At 44.5% G+C, this 20,136-nt stretch overlaps 2 protein-coding genes across 4 annotated transcripts; one reads left to right on the plus strand and one right to left on the minus strand.

Annotated features, from left to right (window-relative positions):
• Nucleotides 1-3,512: 3,512 nt before the first annotated feature.
• Nucleotides 3,513-15,852, minus strand: OTUD3 (OTU deubiquitinase 3). 3 transcript variants are annotated; one of them, XM_040587051.1, is made up of 9 exons: nucleotides 12,458-12,655; nucleotides 11,641-11,789; nucleotides 10,764-10,876; nucleotides 7,550-7,672; nucleotides 6,713-6,838; nucleotides 6,044-6,140; nucleotides 5,582-5,763; nucleotides 5,047-5,243; nucleotides 3,513-4,959 (listed from the first exon to the last, which is right to left on the minus strand). In XM_040587051.1, exons 1-8 carry the CDS (start codon nucleotides 12,625-12,627, stop codon nucleotides 5,070-5,072), a joined length of 1,134 nt encoding a protein of 377 aa, XP_040442985.1. In that variant the 5' UTR covers nucleotides 12,628-12,655; the 3' UTR covers nucleotides 3,513-4,959; nucleotides 5,047-5,069. The 3 variants fall into 3 exon arrangements, with proteins under 3 accessions (XP_040442985.1, XP_040442986.1, XP_040442984.1); XM_040587052.1 differs by lacking the exons at nucleotides 3,513-4,959; nucleotides 12,458-12,655 and adding an exon at nucleotides 15,766-15,852 and having other exon boundaries at nucleotides 5,003-5,243; XM_040587050.1 differs by lacking the exon at nucleotides 3,513-4,959 and having other exon boundaries at nucleotides 5,003-5,243.
• Nucleotides 15,853-16,039: 187 nt separating this feature from the next.
• RNF186 (ring finger protein 186) lies at nucleotides 16,040-18,272 on the plus strand. Its single transcript, XM_040587053.1, has one exon. The coding sequence runs from the start codon at nucleotides 16,472-16,474 to the stop codon at nucleotides 17,390-17,392; it is 921 nt and encodes a 306-aa protein (XP_040442987.1). The 5' UTR covers nucleotides 16,040-16,471; the 3' UTR covers nucleotides 17,393-18,272.
• Nucleotides 18,273-20,136: the final 1,864 nt, after the last annotated feature.

The raw sequence follows: 20,136 nt of genomic DNA on the forward strand, positions 1-20,136 counted from the left end.
GCCCTGCCATCCTGGTCTTCCCAGAACAAACGCTGCTGTTTCATGGCGAGCGGATAGAGACAAAGCACTTCCCCGTGATCAAAGCAAAGATCTACACATACATGGTCAGATAAAGTCAATTAAATGGTCCTTCCAGGGCTACGCGTGGTTCACAGCCAGGTGGCTCCATGCCCCAGGGGAAAGGGGGGCCTACCCGAGACCCCCCACTTCAACGTGGGGGCTGCTTACGCCTGACAGACAGCCCCTGCCCCTCGTACCCCTTGCCTGACACCATCCCCCTGGATTTCCTTCCAGGATCCAGGACTCTGTGCAAAAGACGGAGCTGGGAGCGCGACAGGCTGCGACTTTGACAAGAATCACCCCAACCTTCTGCGCGAGGCCCCCGTGCCCTCCTGCCAGCCCCCCAGGCTCCACACCCCAGAAACTGGGGGGCCACCCCCCATGCGGTCAGGCTCCGACACCTTTCACCGGAGCTGGTGCACAGGGAAAAGCCGAACCCCCACAGTGAAATGAATCATAAACCCAAAGGAATCTCTGCAAACAAAACCAAATGTTCAAAGGCAGCCTGAAGGATTTGTGTTCCAGGAATCGCTGGTGGAAGGGGTGGGAAACAGCATGGAGCTTCACGGCTGATTTTCTGAAGTAAATATTTATGCATACATGCAGTTTTGCATTTTTTTCTTAAAATACGTTTACCAACAGTGACATCCGAGCAGCCAACTGCTAAATCTTAAGAGCTTCAGAGAGAAAAAGAAAATTATCAACAAACTGAGCAGCTGCTGCAGCCTGACTCCAAACCCAGCTCCCCTCAGGGAGCTTGGCCACAACACAGCCCCAGCCCACTCCTAACGACTATTTAAGTAATTAATACTCACGAAAGCTGTGGGGGAGTGTGGTGGTGGTGGTCTCAGAGGTTTGGGGTGGCTTTTTCTTGTTCCCTATCTCCAGCAAGTCTTTGTAGGGCCAGAGGCGCAGCGCTGGTCTCAGGCTGCGGCCCCTGTCCCCCACCACAGCTGCACACCATCTGCAATTAGCCCTAATGAGCCAGCGCCAGCTGCCCCTCACCCCTCCGGTTTTAATGCCACCTCCGGAGATGTGCTTTGCAGCTTCAGAGCGGGGAGGGTCCTAAAATAAAGGTGCTTTAGGGGTGTTTTTGAAGAGTTTCACTTCAGCACAAAGGGCTCCTGCCTGACTCCATTAAGCATCACGAGCATCGTCCTGGCCCCTTCCTCACACTCCCTACGGCAAACACTGTGTCTTCACAACTCCAAAACGCTCATTTCTACTTTTACTCATTTTCTGGTGCCATTCACTCAAGGGCTTTGGGATGCGGGAGGGGAGAGCTCTGCTCCAGGCAGCACCAAGGAACCATCACACAGCTCAACACAGCACAAACCATCTCCGTTTTGTAGGAGGCTGGAGCACGGGTCACATCAGCCACCATTTCCCCCCCTTCCTGCAGCTTCCAAAGCCTGTGAAAGCTGGCAGGTGAACATACACCCCAGCAGCTGGATCGCATCCCCAGGAAGGGTTCAGGTTGTGCAGACTCCTTCAAATAATTGGAAATTTTTGCCTTCAGCCCTCAGCACACCCCATATGCACGACTCCATTTGCATAGTTCGGCTGGCAGACCTTTGCAATATTTATTGCGCTTGGCATGCAAAAAGCAGAGGAGGTTTGGTAACAGAAACGAGTGTCCGGAGGGGGAAAGGAGAAGAAAACTCTTGTGTAGTTTCAACAGATGCCAACAGAAAAGGAAGGCGCCTTCTGAGAGCACTGCAGATGCAGGTGCCATGGATGACGTGGCTTCTGTGGCTGTTCAGACACTGCAGATGAGGCCAAGCTGCTAAATAAACCAAAAAGCAACTCTCCCAAGAAGAAACAAGGAGTAGCACAAGCAGAAGAGCTCTCCCATCCACAGCAAGGCCAAGACACACTTACAGACATCAGACAGAAGCTGGCTAAATGCTTAACACTTCCAGTTCAAGTGAACTCTGTACCTACAGGGGCAGGATCTAGAAAAAGTCTAGGGAAGACGATGGTAGATGGGATTCAGAGAAAGCAGCTTTCTACATCGTCCTGCTCCGTATTCACCTTTGAGAGGCTGGCAGTGACCCTGCCAGTGCCGCAGCAGTCAAAGCACGCTCCTGGCCCTCTGCCCACTTGTGACCTTTGAAGATGTAAGCTAGCAGCTAGTAACAAACAGCAATCCTCCCCAAATACCGAGGGAACGGGCAGTGCTTATTGTCCCATGACCGCATATTATGAAGCACAGTTAGCTCCACCAAAGAGTAAACACAAGCTATGAATCATGTTTCTCTCTTGCTTCTTGCCTTCGTTTCTCCTGCAAGGAAAATCCACGACCTGTTTCCAAAGCAGATTCTCTGCATAAAAGCAAGTTCCCAGAGGAACACTGCGTAAGGATTCCACAGAAAAAACAATTTCAAAAGGGCACGTCGAAATTTCTACAGCTAAAGGAAAAATCGAAAACAGCCAAACCCAAAGTTTTAATATCTTTGGATAAAAAAATGCTCGTGCAGGTACAAAGCTATCCTGGCAAAAATAAAGAGAATTTGATTGGTGTAACAAGGCATAGGAGCCCAGCACACTAAGAGTTTATTTTAATCATATTATACTTGGAAACAAAAGCATTTTCAGCCACAGGTATCAAGAGGCCATGAGCTGAAGGCCAGCCTCTTCCTCTGCTCCGTAAGTGGTGCTGCTGCTGCAGGCCTGCCTGTTCAGCCCGCACGGGTGAGCTTAGGTCTGCCTGGGCCCTTCATACCCACAGAAGGCTCAGCTACAGGGCAGCTCCCCTCACATCTCCTCATGCTCCAAGCACCAACAATCCTTTTATCAGCTCTGGCTCAGGAAGACAAAAAAAAACACAACAACACTTCATTGAGATCAAACATCTTATTTGTAGCACACAACTGCAAATTCTTATTATCTTTGCAAACCTGCGGAACGCACCCACCTTTCAAATCAAGATACAGCTGGGCAAGACAGAGGTGACACTTTAACCTGAACTGCCTTGCTGTGCCCACTGTTTTCAACTCGGCACACTGGCAAAGTGACTTCTACTTTCTCTCTGTTAAGCTCTGACTTGGCATTCTTTCCACTCCCCTAAAACTGACTGTCTGGAGGAAAAAGGATTCCTGGAAGCTACATCACTAACAACAGGCTATCTAAGCTTGGCACAAAATGGGTTTTACCAAAGTCATTTTCCACTTCAACAATGGTACTGTGAATTCAAGGCTGATCCATGCTCTTCCTACCTACGATGAAATACTACTCAGACTTCCCTCTGCAGCATTTAGTCACGTTTACCACCAGCACCTAAAGCAGCACATAATCCACTGCTTCACTTGCCAGGTACTATGTCCCACCACAAAGCCTAAAAGCTGCTGTGTATTACTTTTTATTTCCACCAAGCTCATTACAGGAACCAAAGGAACTTCTTCAGCAGCATTAAACCCTGTTGTACCTGCACACCACCAGTACCCAAAGTGGAGCTCCTTTCTTTTTATTCTTCAAATACTCTTGATAAACAGTAGCAGAGCGTAACTAGTACTAGCTCAGATCTTGGCAGTTCACAAAAAAAAAAAAAAAAAAAAAAAAAAAAAAAAAAAAAAAAAAAGGCATTTATATTTCTGTGCTGATTTGGAAACTTCACAGAATGAATAGATTTTTCAAAAGCAACATTCCTTACTTTTGAGAAATCTATTTCATCTCTGCCCTGGCTGATGAGATGTCTCCTGTTATCTATTTCTGTGTAAGTGCACATGTGCTTGATACAAATCCAAAAACCTGAGTGAAGCTGAAATACTGCAAGCCATATATCAAGGGCCAAGTCCCACAGCCCTTATGCTTCAGTCGAAATGCGTAGTCCTATAGTGGAAAGCATCACCGGATTCAAGCTGTACCTTCTACAGTACTTGGTGACCTTACCAAAGAGGAATTTAAGATGAAAAAAGTCCTACCCTGGAAAAACTTTGATTTATGAAGAGTGAAACAGGCAGGGCTCCCAATGATCACTGCTACTTGGAAGCTTGTTCCCAGGGCTCTGGATCCTTTGGCTATACTGATTTCATTTGGAGACTGATGGCTGTCAAGTTCCTGGCTTGGACTAAAGCTCTGAAGTAGCCCAAAACCTCCAGAGTATGGCAAAGGAGATGAGATTCCAAATGTCCAAGTAACAACATTTAACAGAAATCTCATGCCTGCTCAGGTCGCATTTTACGACGTCATTAGACTTCATCAGATTGGATTAATTGGCTCTATGGTCTCATGAGTTCATTGGCATTATTATTCTTTTTTCTCCCCTACAGGTCTCATCAGCTAGCAAACGAGCTGATCCCAAACTTAAGCTAGAAGCAAACATGGATGCAGCAATCCCATTCTCCCTTCACGTACTAATCACTTCTGGAACAGCCTAGTGCAACACGAGCAGTTCTAGTTAGATTAAAAACTTATCACTGCATCCTCTAGTTAGACTAAAAACCTATCACTGCATTCTTCCATGGGAAAGAAAAGAGAAATGTCATGTTTGATATGGTATTGGCTGATACACCTAGCTCTGGAAGGGATTCTGTTCACTTACATTATTTAAATAGAAAAAAAAAACCCACCAAAACCCACCCACCATGTTCCTGAGTTGACAATTGTTAAGCTTTCCCTGACAGCAAAGTAAAATAAAGCTCCTCCAAGCAATACCAAGTAAAAACTTGCTATTAAAAAAAAATAATCTAAGCATATCAAGAGATGTCAAAGCAAATCTGACACTACTGTGTGAAGAAAAGGTTCTCGCCTTTATCTAACTCCAAAATTATAAAAACATGTCTCTACATTTTGTTATTTTCAAACAACTCTTCTCACACAGAAGCCAATACAGAATTACCAAGTAACTGTTGGCCCCACAACTGAAGAAACAGGAAGGTCACAGGTGCTTGGAGATCTCTGCAGAAACAGATTTTAACATAATAGGTGCTTGGAGATTTGCTTAAGGGAAATTTTGTCTTAATCAGTTTTATTTGCTTTTCTCACCAAGGCACTCAGAACACATTCGCTCATATGTTTAGGGCTGCCATGGCCTTCACCAAGGTGACGTGGTTGTTTGAGTCTGTGTCTCTCCTGCTGCTATCTGCACAGTTACTCTTGTTGGCCAAGACCTTTTGTCGGTGCCTTTCTTCCTGCCGCTTCTTCTCCACACGCTGCTGTTCTTTCTTTTGTTTTTTTGATACCTGAAAGGGAAGGATGAAAACAGAGATGAAAGCACACTTTTTTTTTTCTGTGCAGTTGAGGAAAAATAATACACTGTAAAGGAGACAAGCAGATATCAAAGCAGTGGCCAGAGAATGTTTATTCCAAACTACTTATCAGGACTTTTGCGTCATTTTGGGAAGACTGCCACATGTCACTATTAAGTGTTTGAGAAATCACAGCTGTAGCAGCAACAAAATCCAGTAGGAAGAAGCTCTTTTTAATTCAAAGGAAAGGGCAGTTGCTGATTAAACAATCCTAAGCATTCCCCTGATCATGAAAGGGCGTGCAAATCACTGCCAAACCACACTTCACATACCTTTGGGTTTCTGCTAGCTCGATTCTCTTCATCGGATCTAGCCTGTCCTTTGTTGTTTTCTATTTCACCTTGCTGCAAGCTCCGATTTCCCAAGATTCTTGAACCACTTCCATTTTCTTCCCACAGAGTTCTGCTACACGATTTCTGATCTTTGCTCGGGGGATCATGCTGCTCTTCAGTACCTACCAATAACAGAATTCTTTCTCAGACACACTCTATGCAGAAGCAGTCTCACTGTCAGCCAATTTCTTCTGCCATAATTTCTGCAACAGTGGTTTTTTTGGAAGCTGGATTGAATGTGCTCTCACTAACAACCTGCCTGAGCACAGAAAGGCTGAGGTGGGAGCACAGCCAACAGCAAGCTCCAACTCCTACTGTCCGTGTTGAACTGCTGTTTACAGTGAACACTAACATCAGACAGCGCTCTTCTGAAGCATCACATGACAAACTCTGTGTACTTACTGATTCTTTCCACTTCGTTCACTTGAAAGATGGCAAATATTGCAGATTCTATATTGTAGTCTTCCACTTCCAGAATCTGGCTTACTAAATCAGTGTCCTGTCCACAAGATGAGAAAGATAACACTGAAGAGAGCTCAAATCACTGACATACACTGATTTAACAACCATCTGCACCACTGAGAGGGGGCTGCTGTCTGCTTTCAATTAGCCTGCATTCCATTTCTGAAAAAGGTGAGGGGGAAAAAAAAAGACTTTAAATCCTGAAGATACCAGGAAAAAGGAACGTGCTGTTTCAGTGTAACTGTTTCACTGGGAACTGTTTCAGTCTGCAGGAACCACACAGGCTACCCAGTGACAACCGCCAAGTTAGCTAGTCATTTGGGATGTTCAAGTACAGACATCCTCAAAGGATTTCAAATCTTACAGAATTTGTTTCAAAGTGATTTTTCTGAGATGTTGCAAGACAAACCTGCCAAAATTATTAGGTATCCATACAGAGCACCTTTCACCTGCATTTAAGGGTTGAGTCTAGGATGAAATGCATCCGGATTTATGGCTGCAGTGCTGAAATTATTCAAGATGAGTATTTTTTTATGATTCTTCCCAAGGCAACTTTCATGTATCAAGAAGGTTTGAACATTAAGCACAAAAAGGCTACTCAATACTTACTGAACATCCAGTTGCATTACACACTTTTTGTACAGCATCATCCATTTCAATTTCAATCTCATCTTCAGAGTCACCCTTCTGCGGCTTCAGTTCCTCCTCCTTGTTTGAATCATTTTTGCAAAGCATCTGCAAGAAAAGCAAAGATCAGCAGATCACACAAGCATGCAGCGATTTCATGATATGCAGTAAAAAAACATCTGACATCATAATGAATTTAATTATTATGGCACACTTGTCTCAGAAATATCCTCTGCCAAAGCATCTTGGAAATTGTGTAACTTCATCACTGACACCATTTCCCACGACTCATACGCTACTGAGCAAGCTCTCACATACTACAAAATTGTGCATACCTGTAAATAATCACTGGCTTTTTAAATGCAGTATTTACCTTATTACAATACCACACATTACACAGTTGTGTGCAGAGAATCTCAAGGACAGCACAGCTTACTCCTTAACTTGAAAAAGTGAGATATGAAGAGGACAATTGTATCCAGCCGTTGCCTTTCCAGCTCTGTCCTCCCTTCCCTTTGTTTCTGCATTCAAGGTGCATAAGTATGTAACTTAGATGAAGTTGCTTCAAGACTTCTACAGCTCATATCACAGCAGCAGATTTGGGATTGATTTCCAGCCCAGTAATTTAAACACTTCACAGCCTGTCTCAGGACAGCAGGCAGCACTACTTACAACGACCTCAGGGGCTTTCCTATGCCCAGCGTGACACAGAGACCAAACTCTCAGTCTCGATGCAAATGAGAAAGGAAATGAACTGGTAATTTTTATCTCTTTTATTTATTACCCACAGCTGACTCAGGTTGTTCTGCCATAACCAACCTCCATCTGAAGATATGCTGGAGCTTCAGAATCGTCATTGATTCTCCTCACACTGTCATAGTGCTCTCCATAACGATATGCAATATGCAGCTCCCTCACGTTATTTTTATCTGTGCCCCGAATCTAAATAAAAGAAACAAATTGCAAATGAGCATTTGGAATCAACTTCAGCATCGTATTTTTCAAAGTATTATTTTTTTTAAGCAATGATAAACACTGTGATTGGAAGCAAAGTACGTGGCTACTGAAGCAGCTTTAAGAGTTGACCTAATAATCCAGATGTGCCTACAGTAACAACAGAGCTTCTGTCTCAAGGATCATATTTGAAAACCAGATACACAACATTGGGTCAGTTACATCATAACAAACAAAACATGGTATGAAAATATTTCAGTGGACAGCTCTTAACTATTTTCTAAAATTTCCACAGGAGCTGTGAGCTTTCTTAATCGCCTTTCCCAGGCCCAGTCGCAGTGACAACTCCCACTGAGTGTACAATGCCTTCTTCCCCTCAAACATGAAGGAAAAAAAAAAAAAAAAAAAAAGTCCAAATTATGACCACAGTGGAAACACATCACCCAGACTAAGTGGTGTTCAGCAGCTGGGACGAGATGCTGTTTTAACAGTTAGCATTCAAAGTGGTTATGTTTTGTTTTTTAAAGAAAGACTAACAGAAATAAAGCCAAACCATGAAAACGTACTAACTCGATTCAGGAACACTATTAACCACCAAACATTCCTTTGCTTTGTCAGCACCAAGTACAGCGGTTTCCGTAGAAAATTCCTGCTCTGAGTATTATCTGTACTGATGCAAGAATCATTCTACCCCAACCACCAGTGTCTCAAGTTATTAGCTAAAAGCTACACAGCATTCCAACTCTTACAAGGAATGCAGAAAATTACCTGCATTTGCAGATCTCCTTTGCTTACCTGTCAAGCCAGAGTTCAAAGATCTGACAACCTTTCTGGAGAAGATGTCAGTAAGCAAATGACAACAAATGCTTGCTTTAGGGCTCCACAATTTCTCAATCCTTTTACATCTTTCAATCAGCTTATCCTAACTTAGGGAATATACACCAAGTCACCTTTCAACCACGTCTTCACTCTGCGTTGCTCTAATGACTTCAGATTTCACGATAGAGATTCTCCATTCATCTATTTCACACTTGCTCACCTTTAAGTTCCAACTCAACACTTGGTTATACTTAACTTCTGCCTTTTATCCTATTATTTGACATGTTGGAACTCAGGAAGATTTGTTTTCAACACCTCTCCTCTGCCAGAGCCTCAATGGGTATCTAACAAATCCCAAAGCTCTTTAAAGATCATTCTGAAAATTACCCAATTTAGCTCTCAGTAGTGAAGCCTCTTTTTGCGTGCTCTTTCCACAATACACTGGAACTGTAAACAAAAGATAGCTGCAGATAAACAAAAAAAAAAAAAAAAAAAGGCAAAAGCACTGAAAAAAGGTAAGCAGTTATCCAAAAAGCCAATAAAATAGCCTGTGCATCTGAGCTAACTTGAAACTCTACATTTACAGTCACTATCAAAAAAGGTAAAGGGCGTTTAAAGCCCTAAAATGTCCACGCAGAGATGCCCACCTCTGAAGAGCTTTTGATTAGGCCAGAGATTGAGATACAAGCTGGAGGTCCTGAACACTTCTGCTCACATCGTTCCAGCTTAGCTGTACTGGATCCAAATGGTTCTCTCGAAATTAAAGGATAACTCACCATCTGCTTTAGAGGAGGGAGATATTCACTCTATCTGCTTTAAGCATCTTGCTCACCTGCCTCTCTGGAAATGCTCTCTTTGGAATCTCATCTTTCTAAAGTTTTGTTGGGCTCCAAAGAAGAAAGGGGGAGGTGGGGGGGTGGGAAAGTAGGTCGACATATAGAAAATCAAGAAAAAAAGGTGTCCTGGGTTAGTCAAGCCTACCAACTTGCTAACATTGTCATCATGTTTGTGACGCCTTACATACTTCAATGTCCTGATGTATCCTCTGTGCGCGCAGGAGACTCCTTACATTACAACTATTACCTTACACCAGTCTCAAGAGCCTAAGACAACCCTTTACTAATAAGACTACACTCAGGCAAAACAGAACCTCATCACAAACTCTGTCTTTACAACCCTGGAAAGGTCAATGAATGGGGAAAAAGAGTTTAAGCTTTTTAAGAGGATATACAAAATATCGATAGGAGTTAAGTACACAGAGGTGAGCACCCGGTTCAAAACAGTAACAAAAACATGAACCGCACCCCCATGAACTCTCCCGCAAGGTCGCTACCTCTGCTCACTCTAGCGGGACAAGCAGTTGAGGATTTTAGTTAGCTGTCTTACTGCCCATGGCTGCCATGCAAATATGAGCTTAAACTCGTCTGGGTTCAAGAATCCACCTGACACGGTTTCAAATGTATTTGAGACACCATTGACAGTGTTCACCTGGTCTTTTATCTTTATTGCCTTGTTTAATCTATATACTTCATTGGTTCTGCTTGTAAATTGTGGCCAGAAACAATCCTGACTTAAATACAGGTTCTCACTTGCTCAATGGACAGGCAGAGATTGAGCGTGGACCCATTCCACGGTGGACTTGCCATAGAAAAACAACAAAAAAAAGCAAGCAGGAGGGACCTGATGGGTTGCTTGTTCCAGTGCCCTGCTGTCAGAGGAAACCATACCACACAGTCCTTTCCAGAAGCTGATTAAACACCACCTCAAAGTTTTAAAACTTCTTGCCTCTTCCACCCAGTCCTGAACCTCATTTCTCCAACTGTCAGAAACCTTCTCATTCCAAATCCCATGCAGAATTGACAGAGCTTCATTCCAACACAGCTGCCATACCCTGTACTTCCATATTTCTGAATCTTACGGTACAGGTTTCCTTAAGCCTGGCTCAAATTCCTATCAGAAAAGTAACCTCATGTGAAGTCCAATCTTCAGAAGACAGGGAAACAGAAACACAACAACAAAGCTTAAAACCAAACTAAAACATGCTGCTCCACGTCCACATACTTTCACACATTCATTGTTTTCTTTCATTCCCTCTCCTCCTAGCTGAAATCTGGAGTGTTTTTGCCCAAGGGTGAAAAAGCAAGCACAACTCTACACCATACGGCTACTGATCGCTCTTTTGTAATGATCAGGAAGTTTCAACACAATTTGTATTCATCAGCTGAAAATTAGGTCACAATATAGAAGTTTCGTTTCTCACCTGCCACAGCGGAGCATTAAGCTGATGAATAACCACATTCATTTGATTGTTCCTTGCAAAGGCCACAATAGCATCGTTGCCAGCAAAGGTACCGGGCTTGGCCAAATTGGTAACTAAAGGAAAAAACATCCAGAAGAGTTGGAAACCTAGTTTCTGGCAGTTCCAGAAGCACTGGAGGGATAGTGAGTAACAAAAATTCATCACAAGCCCAAGAAATTCCGGAAAGAAAATCCCAACTGTGAAACAGCGACTGCTGAAGCAAAAATTTGGTAGCGACAGAAGTTAATGAGTCTTAAATGACCACAGAAACCTCTAAAAAATGCAGTACACCCTTAGATTATGCAAGGCCATCAGCTCTGTGTTAGCTCAGAAGGAAGGAGTGCCACATACTAAAGGCCCAAACCACTTTCATGCATCACCTGCATGGTACTTGGCACATCCTCGAAGCTTTCAGAACAAAGGCTGTATTTTTGTCTGCTTTGGATCTTCCCCTGTGTTACCACCATGAAATATCAAGTGTCAAGGAGAAGAAGAAACCCAAAGAAATCAGCCACTTGACACTCACCAGCATTCAAGAAGAACTAGGCAATTTTTGCAAGTTCCTTTTGAAAACATCAAATTTTAACGTCTTGGCTTTTTTTTGCCTCTCTTCTCCAATTTTTTCTTAATTTTAAAATATTTCCAACACCGATTTAATACAAGTTTAATAGCTCATCATTCTATGGAACAGACAGAAAGGTACACTCACAGTTTCTAAACTAAAGACAAGCCCTAACATAGTCCTGGAATAAGGAACTGTTTAGTAAGAAGATGCGCTTAACGAGATGCAATCACATTAAGCAGTAACCCTTCCACTAGTATCCCATGGAGACCATACCATGTTTCTCAAAGGGTACATCATCCTCCACAAAAGGCTCAAAATCCTCCCGCTGCTTTATCATGTAATCCACCGTTTCCTGGCGATGTCTGAGGTGGTTCCGCGAGTGCCCCTCAAGCTGATCACCAAGGGCCCGAAACAAACAATTGCTACCGAAAGAGAAACCACCAGTTAGCGTGTGTGAAACATAGCTAACATACACCATTAAACCAACAACCGGCGTAGCAGCAAAAAGATACAGTGATAAAAGGAAAGTATTTGTGCTCCTTCTGCCCAGTTAAGTTCAACAAGGATATGAATGTGAAGTAGCACCTATTCCCTGTACTTTAAATGGCTGCTGCTACTAGAATTGCTGGTAAGAACATAAGGTTTTGAGTGAACATGTCTCCAGCTCCAAAAGGGTAAGTCAAGCGTGGTAAGACTGCTAGGCCAAACTGTCTTAAACTGACAAAAGACATAATGCGACAAAGGACAACTCAATGATCTACCAAGCAGTTTCTCAGCACACATCTAACACCTCTTTCACCCAATACTTATGGCCCTTCCTACGCTCTGCTCAGCAGACCAGGGGGGCCTTTAGCCCCGCCAGGGACCAGGCCTGGGCCCAGCAGAGCCCTCAGCACCCCGGGGGACCAGGCCCTGCACACCCACAAAGCAGAGCCCTCTGATCCCTGTGGGCTCCAGCGGGGAAGCCTCCATCCCTGCGGAGCACTAGCTCCACTCAGCCGCGAGGGGAAGGCCCTCAGCTCCCGGGGACACAGGCTGCCCACCCGCCGACGGAGGAGAAGGCTCCCGGGGGCAGGGGGCCGGCGCTCACCCATCGCCCGGCACCTCCCGCAGCTTGAGGCCGAGGGCTCGCAGCTGCCGGGCGAGGCCCCCGCCACCCGGTGCGGGGTCGGGAGCCGGTCCGGCGGAGGGCTGCCGGGGCCGCCGCACCTTCCTGGCTCCGGCGGCGGGCCGGGCCTTAGCCGCCTGCTTGCGGGACATCCCCGCCGGGCGCCACCGCGCCTGCGCCGCCGAGCGCCCCTCACGTGAGCGCGGCACCATCGAGAGCACCGCGGAGCGGCCGGAGCGCCGCCGCTCTAGCCTGCCCCAGGCGGATTCCTCCCGGAGGAGGAGGAAGGCAGGTGGGAGCAGGGGGTCCCGGGAGGGAAACTGGGGCTAGGGGAAGCGGAGGGCTTTAGGGATCAAAGGCAATGGGAGCTGTGAAGGGAAGAAGCGTGCAGGAATCAGCTGGGAGTAGGGGGACCGGTGGGGAGGAGGCTGGGAGGCTGCCGCGAGCATCATTGATACGGTACCAAAATGTTTTGCCCGAGATCGCCACGTTCCGCGCCTCATTAGCTTCCACTGTGAATTACACTCTGTCCAGGGGCTTTTTCCTCGGGGCACGGCCACAGGCTCCGGTGCCTCTCCCAGCAGCCCCAGCACAGCCCCAGCTGACCACCGTGACCCCTGGCCGCTGCTTTGGCCACCTTCTCCCGTCACACGCCAGGGCGAGTTACTGCAGACAGTAACCATTCCACACCAGATCCACGCTCCGGGGTGAGCTGAAAAGGAAAGGACCCGCGAGGTGGCACCACGAGAACGTGGCTGACAGCTGCCACGGGAGAGCTGAAACTGTGAAAATTAATTAAATTAATATGTGTAATATGCTGAAGCTTAGTGTCCCATTTCCCCAGGCACGGAGGGAAACTCCTCCAGACCGCAGAAGGGGGCTGGTGACTCAGTGACTCGGCCGGAGTATGGATTTTGGGGGAAGATTCCCTGCTGTCCTGGTGCCACTCTTCCCACAGCAACCACAGAGGCCATCCGCAGCTGCCCCCCCTCCCCGTTGCTGCCCCCTCCATCTATTCTCTCCCTCTACTCTGCTTTTCCTCGCCCTACTTTTCTCTGCAGGTATCGCAACAGAATCCGCCTGGTGCTGCCAGTCTGATTTATGCCCAATTCCTAGCACTCTCGGTTCAGAAGGTGCAGCCAAATGGTTTCACGATGCACACTAAGGAAACACTCCAAATTTGGGAACAGGCCCTGAGATAACGAGTGAATCAATGCCCTTGGCAGGAATATTACAGACGTGCCACGAAAGCATGTCGTAGTCTAACAAGGCAAGATAAAAATCACCAGGCAGGATTCTCCTGCAAGGTGTTTCAGATCACAAAAGGCACCATCCGCTGCAGCTTTATTCACCACAGAACAACCTCCTTTTCCACCTCAGCATAAGAAATTCCTTGGCACCCCAAATGACGTGGTGTAAATCTGAAGGCGACCTCTCTGCTTCACCCGTACTTACACTGGGTAACAGGGGATACAGTGAGAGGCTTCACATCAAGATAAAATTTTTTAAGTTCCTCTTGTTCAGAGTCACAACAATCTGAAAGAGAGGAAGAAGCTCACAGGACTATCACCAGCACCTTCTCAGATGTTTTGAATAGTATTGTGCTCAAAGCCCTATGGCAAGCAAGGATTTTACTCTGAAATGACATGACTACACTTTTATATCCATATCCTGTCATAAACAAGTCCATAAGAAACATTCCATAGAAACATATTTTCTTATGCAAACACACTAAAAGCAGGAAAACAAGATGAGTATATAAACTGACTGCAAATGATTAATGAAACAGTAATTAGCCTAAGTAGCGTTAAAGGGCTATAAGCAATTCAGTTAAGTATAACCTGCATGCAAGCCAGTGAACATCACTCGTGACGCCAAGGACAAAACTGAGTCAAAATTAGGGCAAGTCCTTTGACACTTGGCTGAAAATTTCATCAATGGAGGACAACGACAAAGACATATTTTTAATCCACTATGACCAATAAAAATTGGGCAGGGAGACGACATGCTCCCTGAACAGCAGTGCTGAAACCACAGCAGATTGCACGGTTGCAGCCTCCTGAGCCCCCACACTAGATCACGCATCCTCCCCGGGGTCCCCGATCCATGTGGCAGTAAAGCGCAGCCCAGGAAAGCACAAGGACCTCGGCTTTCCCCTTCCCTCAAGCGATTTGTCCTAGCTGCTGACACACATCTGCAGCAAGACAACCATGCCTCTGAAGCAGCTCCGAGTTTCCAGAGCACACAGTCGGAAGGCACGCAAAAATCACTCCCACCCATTGTCAGAAGACAGCACATGGATACAGAGGCATGGATTCATCCCACCTCCTTTTAAACTTGAAGTTAGGAGTGTTGCCCCTCTTGGTGTCTGTTCCAGCTTCCCAACATCTGCAGGACAGTTTCATACTGTTCTAATAATCAAGAATCAGTAATTTTATAAGACATTTCCATTTTGGACATGGGAACTGACAGACCAAATTTGAAACTGCTAAAGGACTGTGAAAATGGCAGGTTTCTCTTCCACTTTCCCAGAACTTTTTAACAGCATTAACTTCCTAATAAAGAGGTATGTGAAATGCAATAGAAAATTCTCCTATTTTTAAACATAAAAGAACCCGCTTCCAGGTGTTCTTGCACTTCAAGTACAAGTACCACTTCTGCAACTGAAAGATCTTCAGACTCCTAAAATTTGGGGTCACCCCAAAGTCCATCAAACACTGCAATACGCCACATCAGCAGAAATGTAGCAGGAACGCCTAGATACTTTTACGGTTTGCTTACAACAAACCTTCTACTATTTCTCAGCAAAGAAGAACAGGCTCTTCCCCCCATCATCAGCAAGTTCATGAGATTAGAGTCTTCCTGAACTCCTTGCCCTCCTAAATTGCAGTTATTTCATTTATTTCTGTTGCTTTTGTTGGAAGGAGGGGCTGGCACATGGTAACACAGACAGCTTGAGCATTCAGGTGCATTTGAGGCTACTGACTTGGTACTGCCTGTCTTCTACGGGTAATGCTGACCTAGCCTGTCTTTCTGGAGTTAGTGAACCTTCCTTTTCCACCTTCCTTCCTTCCACAGGATTCTTCCTGACAAACCACCATCTGTATTTTACCCCTCAAATAAGAAGGTAGGAAGAAATTAAGAGACTGAGGGATTTTGTTCAGGCATATATTTTTTTTTCCAGATGAGATGAACATTCACAAAACCACCTAACAGAAGGGCGTTCCTGAGTGCGTGAGGTTGTCCTTTGAACACTACAAAAAAGAAAATGGTGCTACCAAGACACTAACCTTGCTCTTGATCTCCAGCTCTCTCTCATGGACTGTGTAAGACCCTAAGTCATGCTTCAATTCACACCTGGAAGCCCACTGATGACTGAAACTAACAGGTATTCTCCTAGGATAAAAGAGTTGATAATAATCAGACATTTAATGCTCAACATTAATAATCTCATTCTTTACTTTGTGCTGTAGGGTACCAGCTCGAGGGTAGTGAGTATTGCTAAAGCAAGAGCAGACTTCCTAGCCAGAGCTCCCAAAACTGGTGATACTTATGCTCTCTCTAATCAAAGTACTGCACCCAATACACCAGTGTTAATATCAGATAATTCCTCTGAATCTGTTGCTGTCCAGCAAATAAGTGTTTAGAGACCAGTGAAATTGCTTTCAACAAATAAAGTACTAATTTAATAATAATGGTAGTGCCTGGCTACCACAGTGAAGAAAGCTGCAGTCTGTTAACGCCACGGGGTCTGCTTCCGGACAGAAGTTGCTCAGTGATATTATCAGCCATTGTAAAACATCTTGGCCATAAGTTAATGATTAACTCAGGTCCCCATCTCATAAAAGCACCGTATTGTAAGAGCACAACACGCTTAAAGCTAGCTGTCACTAATCAATCATGCATATAACAGGAATAAAGCAACACATATAAGGAGCCAGAAACTCAGAAAATCCTTCAGCTAAGGGAAGACAAACAGCACTGAGGTTTATCTCCATGGAGAAATCCACTGACAAGCCAAACAGTGGAAACAGCTCGACAGCTCCTGGAGTACCTCAGGCCGACAAGGACAGTCCTGTGCTCGCTGCAGAAGGTGCTGCAGAAATGAGCAGAGCAGGACCCCTAACCGAAAACGCTGCCGATGTGAAGGGACTGGGATTTATGGAAGAACATCTTAAAGAAATTGAGACACCTTCAGGCACAGAGCAAGACGGTCCTGATGCCATTAACCCAGCAATTTCTGAAAGAGACTGCCCAAACGCAAAGCCTCTTGTTACGCTAACGAACATAAACCCTTCTGAAGCATGCAGTTTTGAAATGAACCACCAGTGTCCAACCACAACGTCTATTGATACGGACTGCCTAGTCTGCTTCAACAAGTATGATATTTACAGAGTACCAAAGCTCCTGGACTGCCAGCATGCCTTCTGCGCAGTCTGCCTCAAGCTCATCCTCAGGAAAGAAGAGAGTACCTGGATCATCACCTGCCCCCTGTGCAGAAAAGCCACTTTTGTGTCAGGAGGACTCATCCGCACACTTCAAAATAAAGAAGACATCATGGAGCACTTGGAAAACCCAGATTCAAACCCTGAGGTACACATCTCAGCCATAGGGCTGGACAAAAATAGCTGGACTCTGACCAGCCAAGATGTTTTACACGGAGATGAAAATGTTCCAGCGGACAACAGACTGGCGATCCAGAGACTAGTGCTGCTCCTGCTGCTTGTGGTCATTCTCACTATCCTCATCCTCCCATTCATATACTCTGGGCTGATAAAATGGGTAATTTGTCTCATGCTGACTTTGGGGTTGGTCCTGTCTATGGTGCTTTGCTGCACTCCTAAATTCTACTGGAGGTGTAACAGGGACTTGCTCACCTCCTGCCGCAAGGAGACTCACATTGCTGCCATCGCCTGAAACAATAACCTGCGCTGCCGAGAGAGAATGGACCAGTCCTGCCTGCAAAGCTGCATCCTAGGCGCGCCAGTCAGTTACTGGACTTTGAAAGCAATCATTCACGCAATAAATTCAACAGGTGCCTAAGTTGGCCCAATAGCAATGAGTTGTTAAATTTCATTACTGGAAACATAGTCAAATATTTATATGTTGGTGTATACAAGATAAAAATTGTAGGCTTTCCATACAATTTTTATCCCAGACTAATAATTTTGTTGGTTTGCTTTTGTCATTTTGCTCTTCTCCATGTCATTTCCTGATTAGCACTTCAGAACATTATCTGAAACTCCTGACAGATATGTCCTGTGAAAATCCTGTGGTTGTGTTTTCCTGGTCTCTTAACACACGTACACCTTTTCTTGTGACAATGTGGGGAAATGAGACTGCTAAATTTAGCCTAGCCTCAGTGGAAGAGAGTAGTTTTAACCCAGATTATCACTTAATCCCTATCACTGCCCAAATGGTTGTTGGTAGGGACGGGAAAGGGACTGGGAAAAGGGGATGTCAGTTGATGCCATTTTAAGTTACACACAAAACTGGAGAGGAGAAGGCAAAATCAACACTCCTGATCTTGAGTCTGTGGCTTGCAAAGGGTAAGGCTCTTAGAAGTTCATGACCCTTCAATATTCCCCATGTTATTTAGCACAGAAATGGTTCCTCTCACCTGAATTCCTTTATCTGGCTACCTGTACCACCTCTCTTCTTGCCCTCTTCATGTTAGGTTCAACATTGCCCCTGGAGATGCTTACAGAGATAAACAGAAACCTGTCAATTGTTACACCATACCACATCTGCTATTTTTACATGGAATGTGTCCATTAAAGTTCAGTAATATTAATTACTCATTGACTTCTGTGTTTCAATTCCTCACTGACAATTCACATCAAAACATTTCACAGTTTCCTCATTGACAGGAACTACAGCTGAGAAAGCATATTAGGGAGTCTGCACAATTGAGCTGGTGAGTAAAGCAAAGCAGTAATGTGTTGGATTTTTTTTCCTTTATTTAAAAAAATACTTAGTTGCTAACAGAATACCCTATAACCCAACTAAAATTAAATTGGAAAAAATCAGGAGTTTGCTCTAGTTAAGTTACATTTTTAAGAGCACCATGGATCTCAGGAGACCTTGGATCAGGCCTGGGGTAAATATTTGTGTTCGATAAGAATGGAAACTGATGTACTCCAGTTGCTCAGTATATAAATATACATAGTGTCTCACCAGCAGATAAAACAGATTAGACTAAGAGGGGAAGGAGCTGTTCTCCTCCTAGAGTCTTGGAAAAAAACAGGTCTGTTTTCTGCCCCAAAACACAAACCTTCAAGGGAAATAAATGCTTTGGGTTTTCTCATATATTTGGACAGCAACTGGCTTATTGCAGAGTACATATATAGTAACATTTGCTAATATCCAACCAGAAAAAAAGCTTTTCAATTGGGAAAAGGCAGGTAGCTTTAAATCCAAATACTGTATTATTCCAAATACAAAGACTGGAACAGTTATTCAGCTTTACTGAAAATAATTTTAGAAACTCTTGGCAGGTCTTTCAGCTCATAGACAGTTTTCTTGTCGAGTTCCCTTCACCAGCACTAGTGGGTGACTGGTACTGTAAAGGTTTGTAACAATTCGTATTGGCCTGAACGTAGTGTGCATGAATGCATCAGAGTAAGCTAGAAGCGTTAAAGGAAGATCATGTGCTAATTGCTACACTGGTCTCATTCAAACAACCAGATAGCAGGAAGAAACAGACTGTCCTAAAGATAAGATGGCAAAGATGAGCTGGACTAGAGCCATAACATTATCCCAACTGGTGGAGGAAAAAAAAAACCAACAACAAAAAAGATAAAACTTGGGGAATTTTGCCTGAGGGAAGAGACCAAGCAAAATATCAAACAACTCCAGAAGGGTGTATACATTGAACTCAGTATCAGTTTGTCATTGTCAGTCCAGAAATATAATTAATAGACGTAACAAAATGAAATATAATGAAGAATATAGAGGCAGCATCCCTTGTCCTTGTATCACTCACAATGGAGCTGGCCAGCCCATGTGACCTTGCCAGCCCATGTGTGTGAACAAATGAAATCAGAGAATTAATGTAAACAGGAAAAATCCATTTGTTATATACCCTGTCCTTCCAAAAGGGTGCATTCAAGTTCTTTTACACTAATTTCTCCAGTGCCAAAAATAAAAAAGGCCAACAAAAAAGGGCTTCCCTCAAGGCGGTATACAGCAGCAAGAAGGAAGTGCATGCTCTGTTGGCTACCAGTGAGAGATTGGCCCACTGAAAAAACCCCTATGGATCCATACAGTAAGATTAGCAGCCATGGAACTCCAGGTTTCCACCCCAACTGCTTTGCATCAGCAGCTTCCAAGCTTGCATTCAGCAGTTCAACTGAAACATTTCTTTAGCCTTTGAGAGCCACTAACAATCAGCTGATTCAGAGTTCATGGATGTTGGTGGAAGTCATTAGGTCCTAGAACCTGATATCTTTATAACAGCTGCGATTCTCATCTGACAAGATAAGGCTCCATGACAACATAAACCTCTGAAGCAGCAACTGAGTTTATGGAGAAAAGGCCAACAGAAATGTATTCCCATTCCAAAATGGAAAGGATTTTTTTGTACTCAGATTTAATTCATGCCAGTATTCCTGGAAAGAAAGTTTCAGCTCTGAACTACGTTGCCCTGCTTACCTTACCTA

This window comes from Falco naumanni, chromosome 3, assembly GCF_017639655.2.
Source record: "Falco naumanni isolate bFalNau1 chromosome 3, bFalNau1.pat, whole genome shotgun sequence".
NCBI classification, from domain to species: domain Eukaryota; kingdom Metazoa; phylum Chordata; class Aves; order Falconiformes; family Falconidae; genus Falco; species Falco naumanni.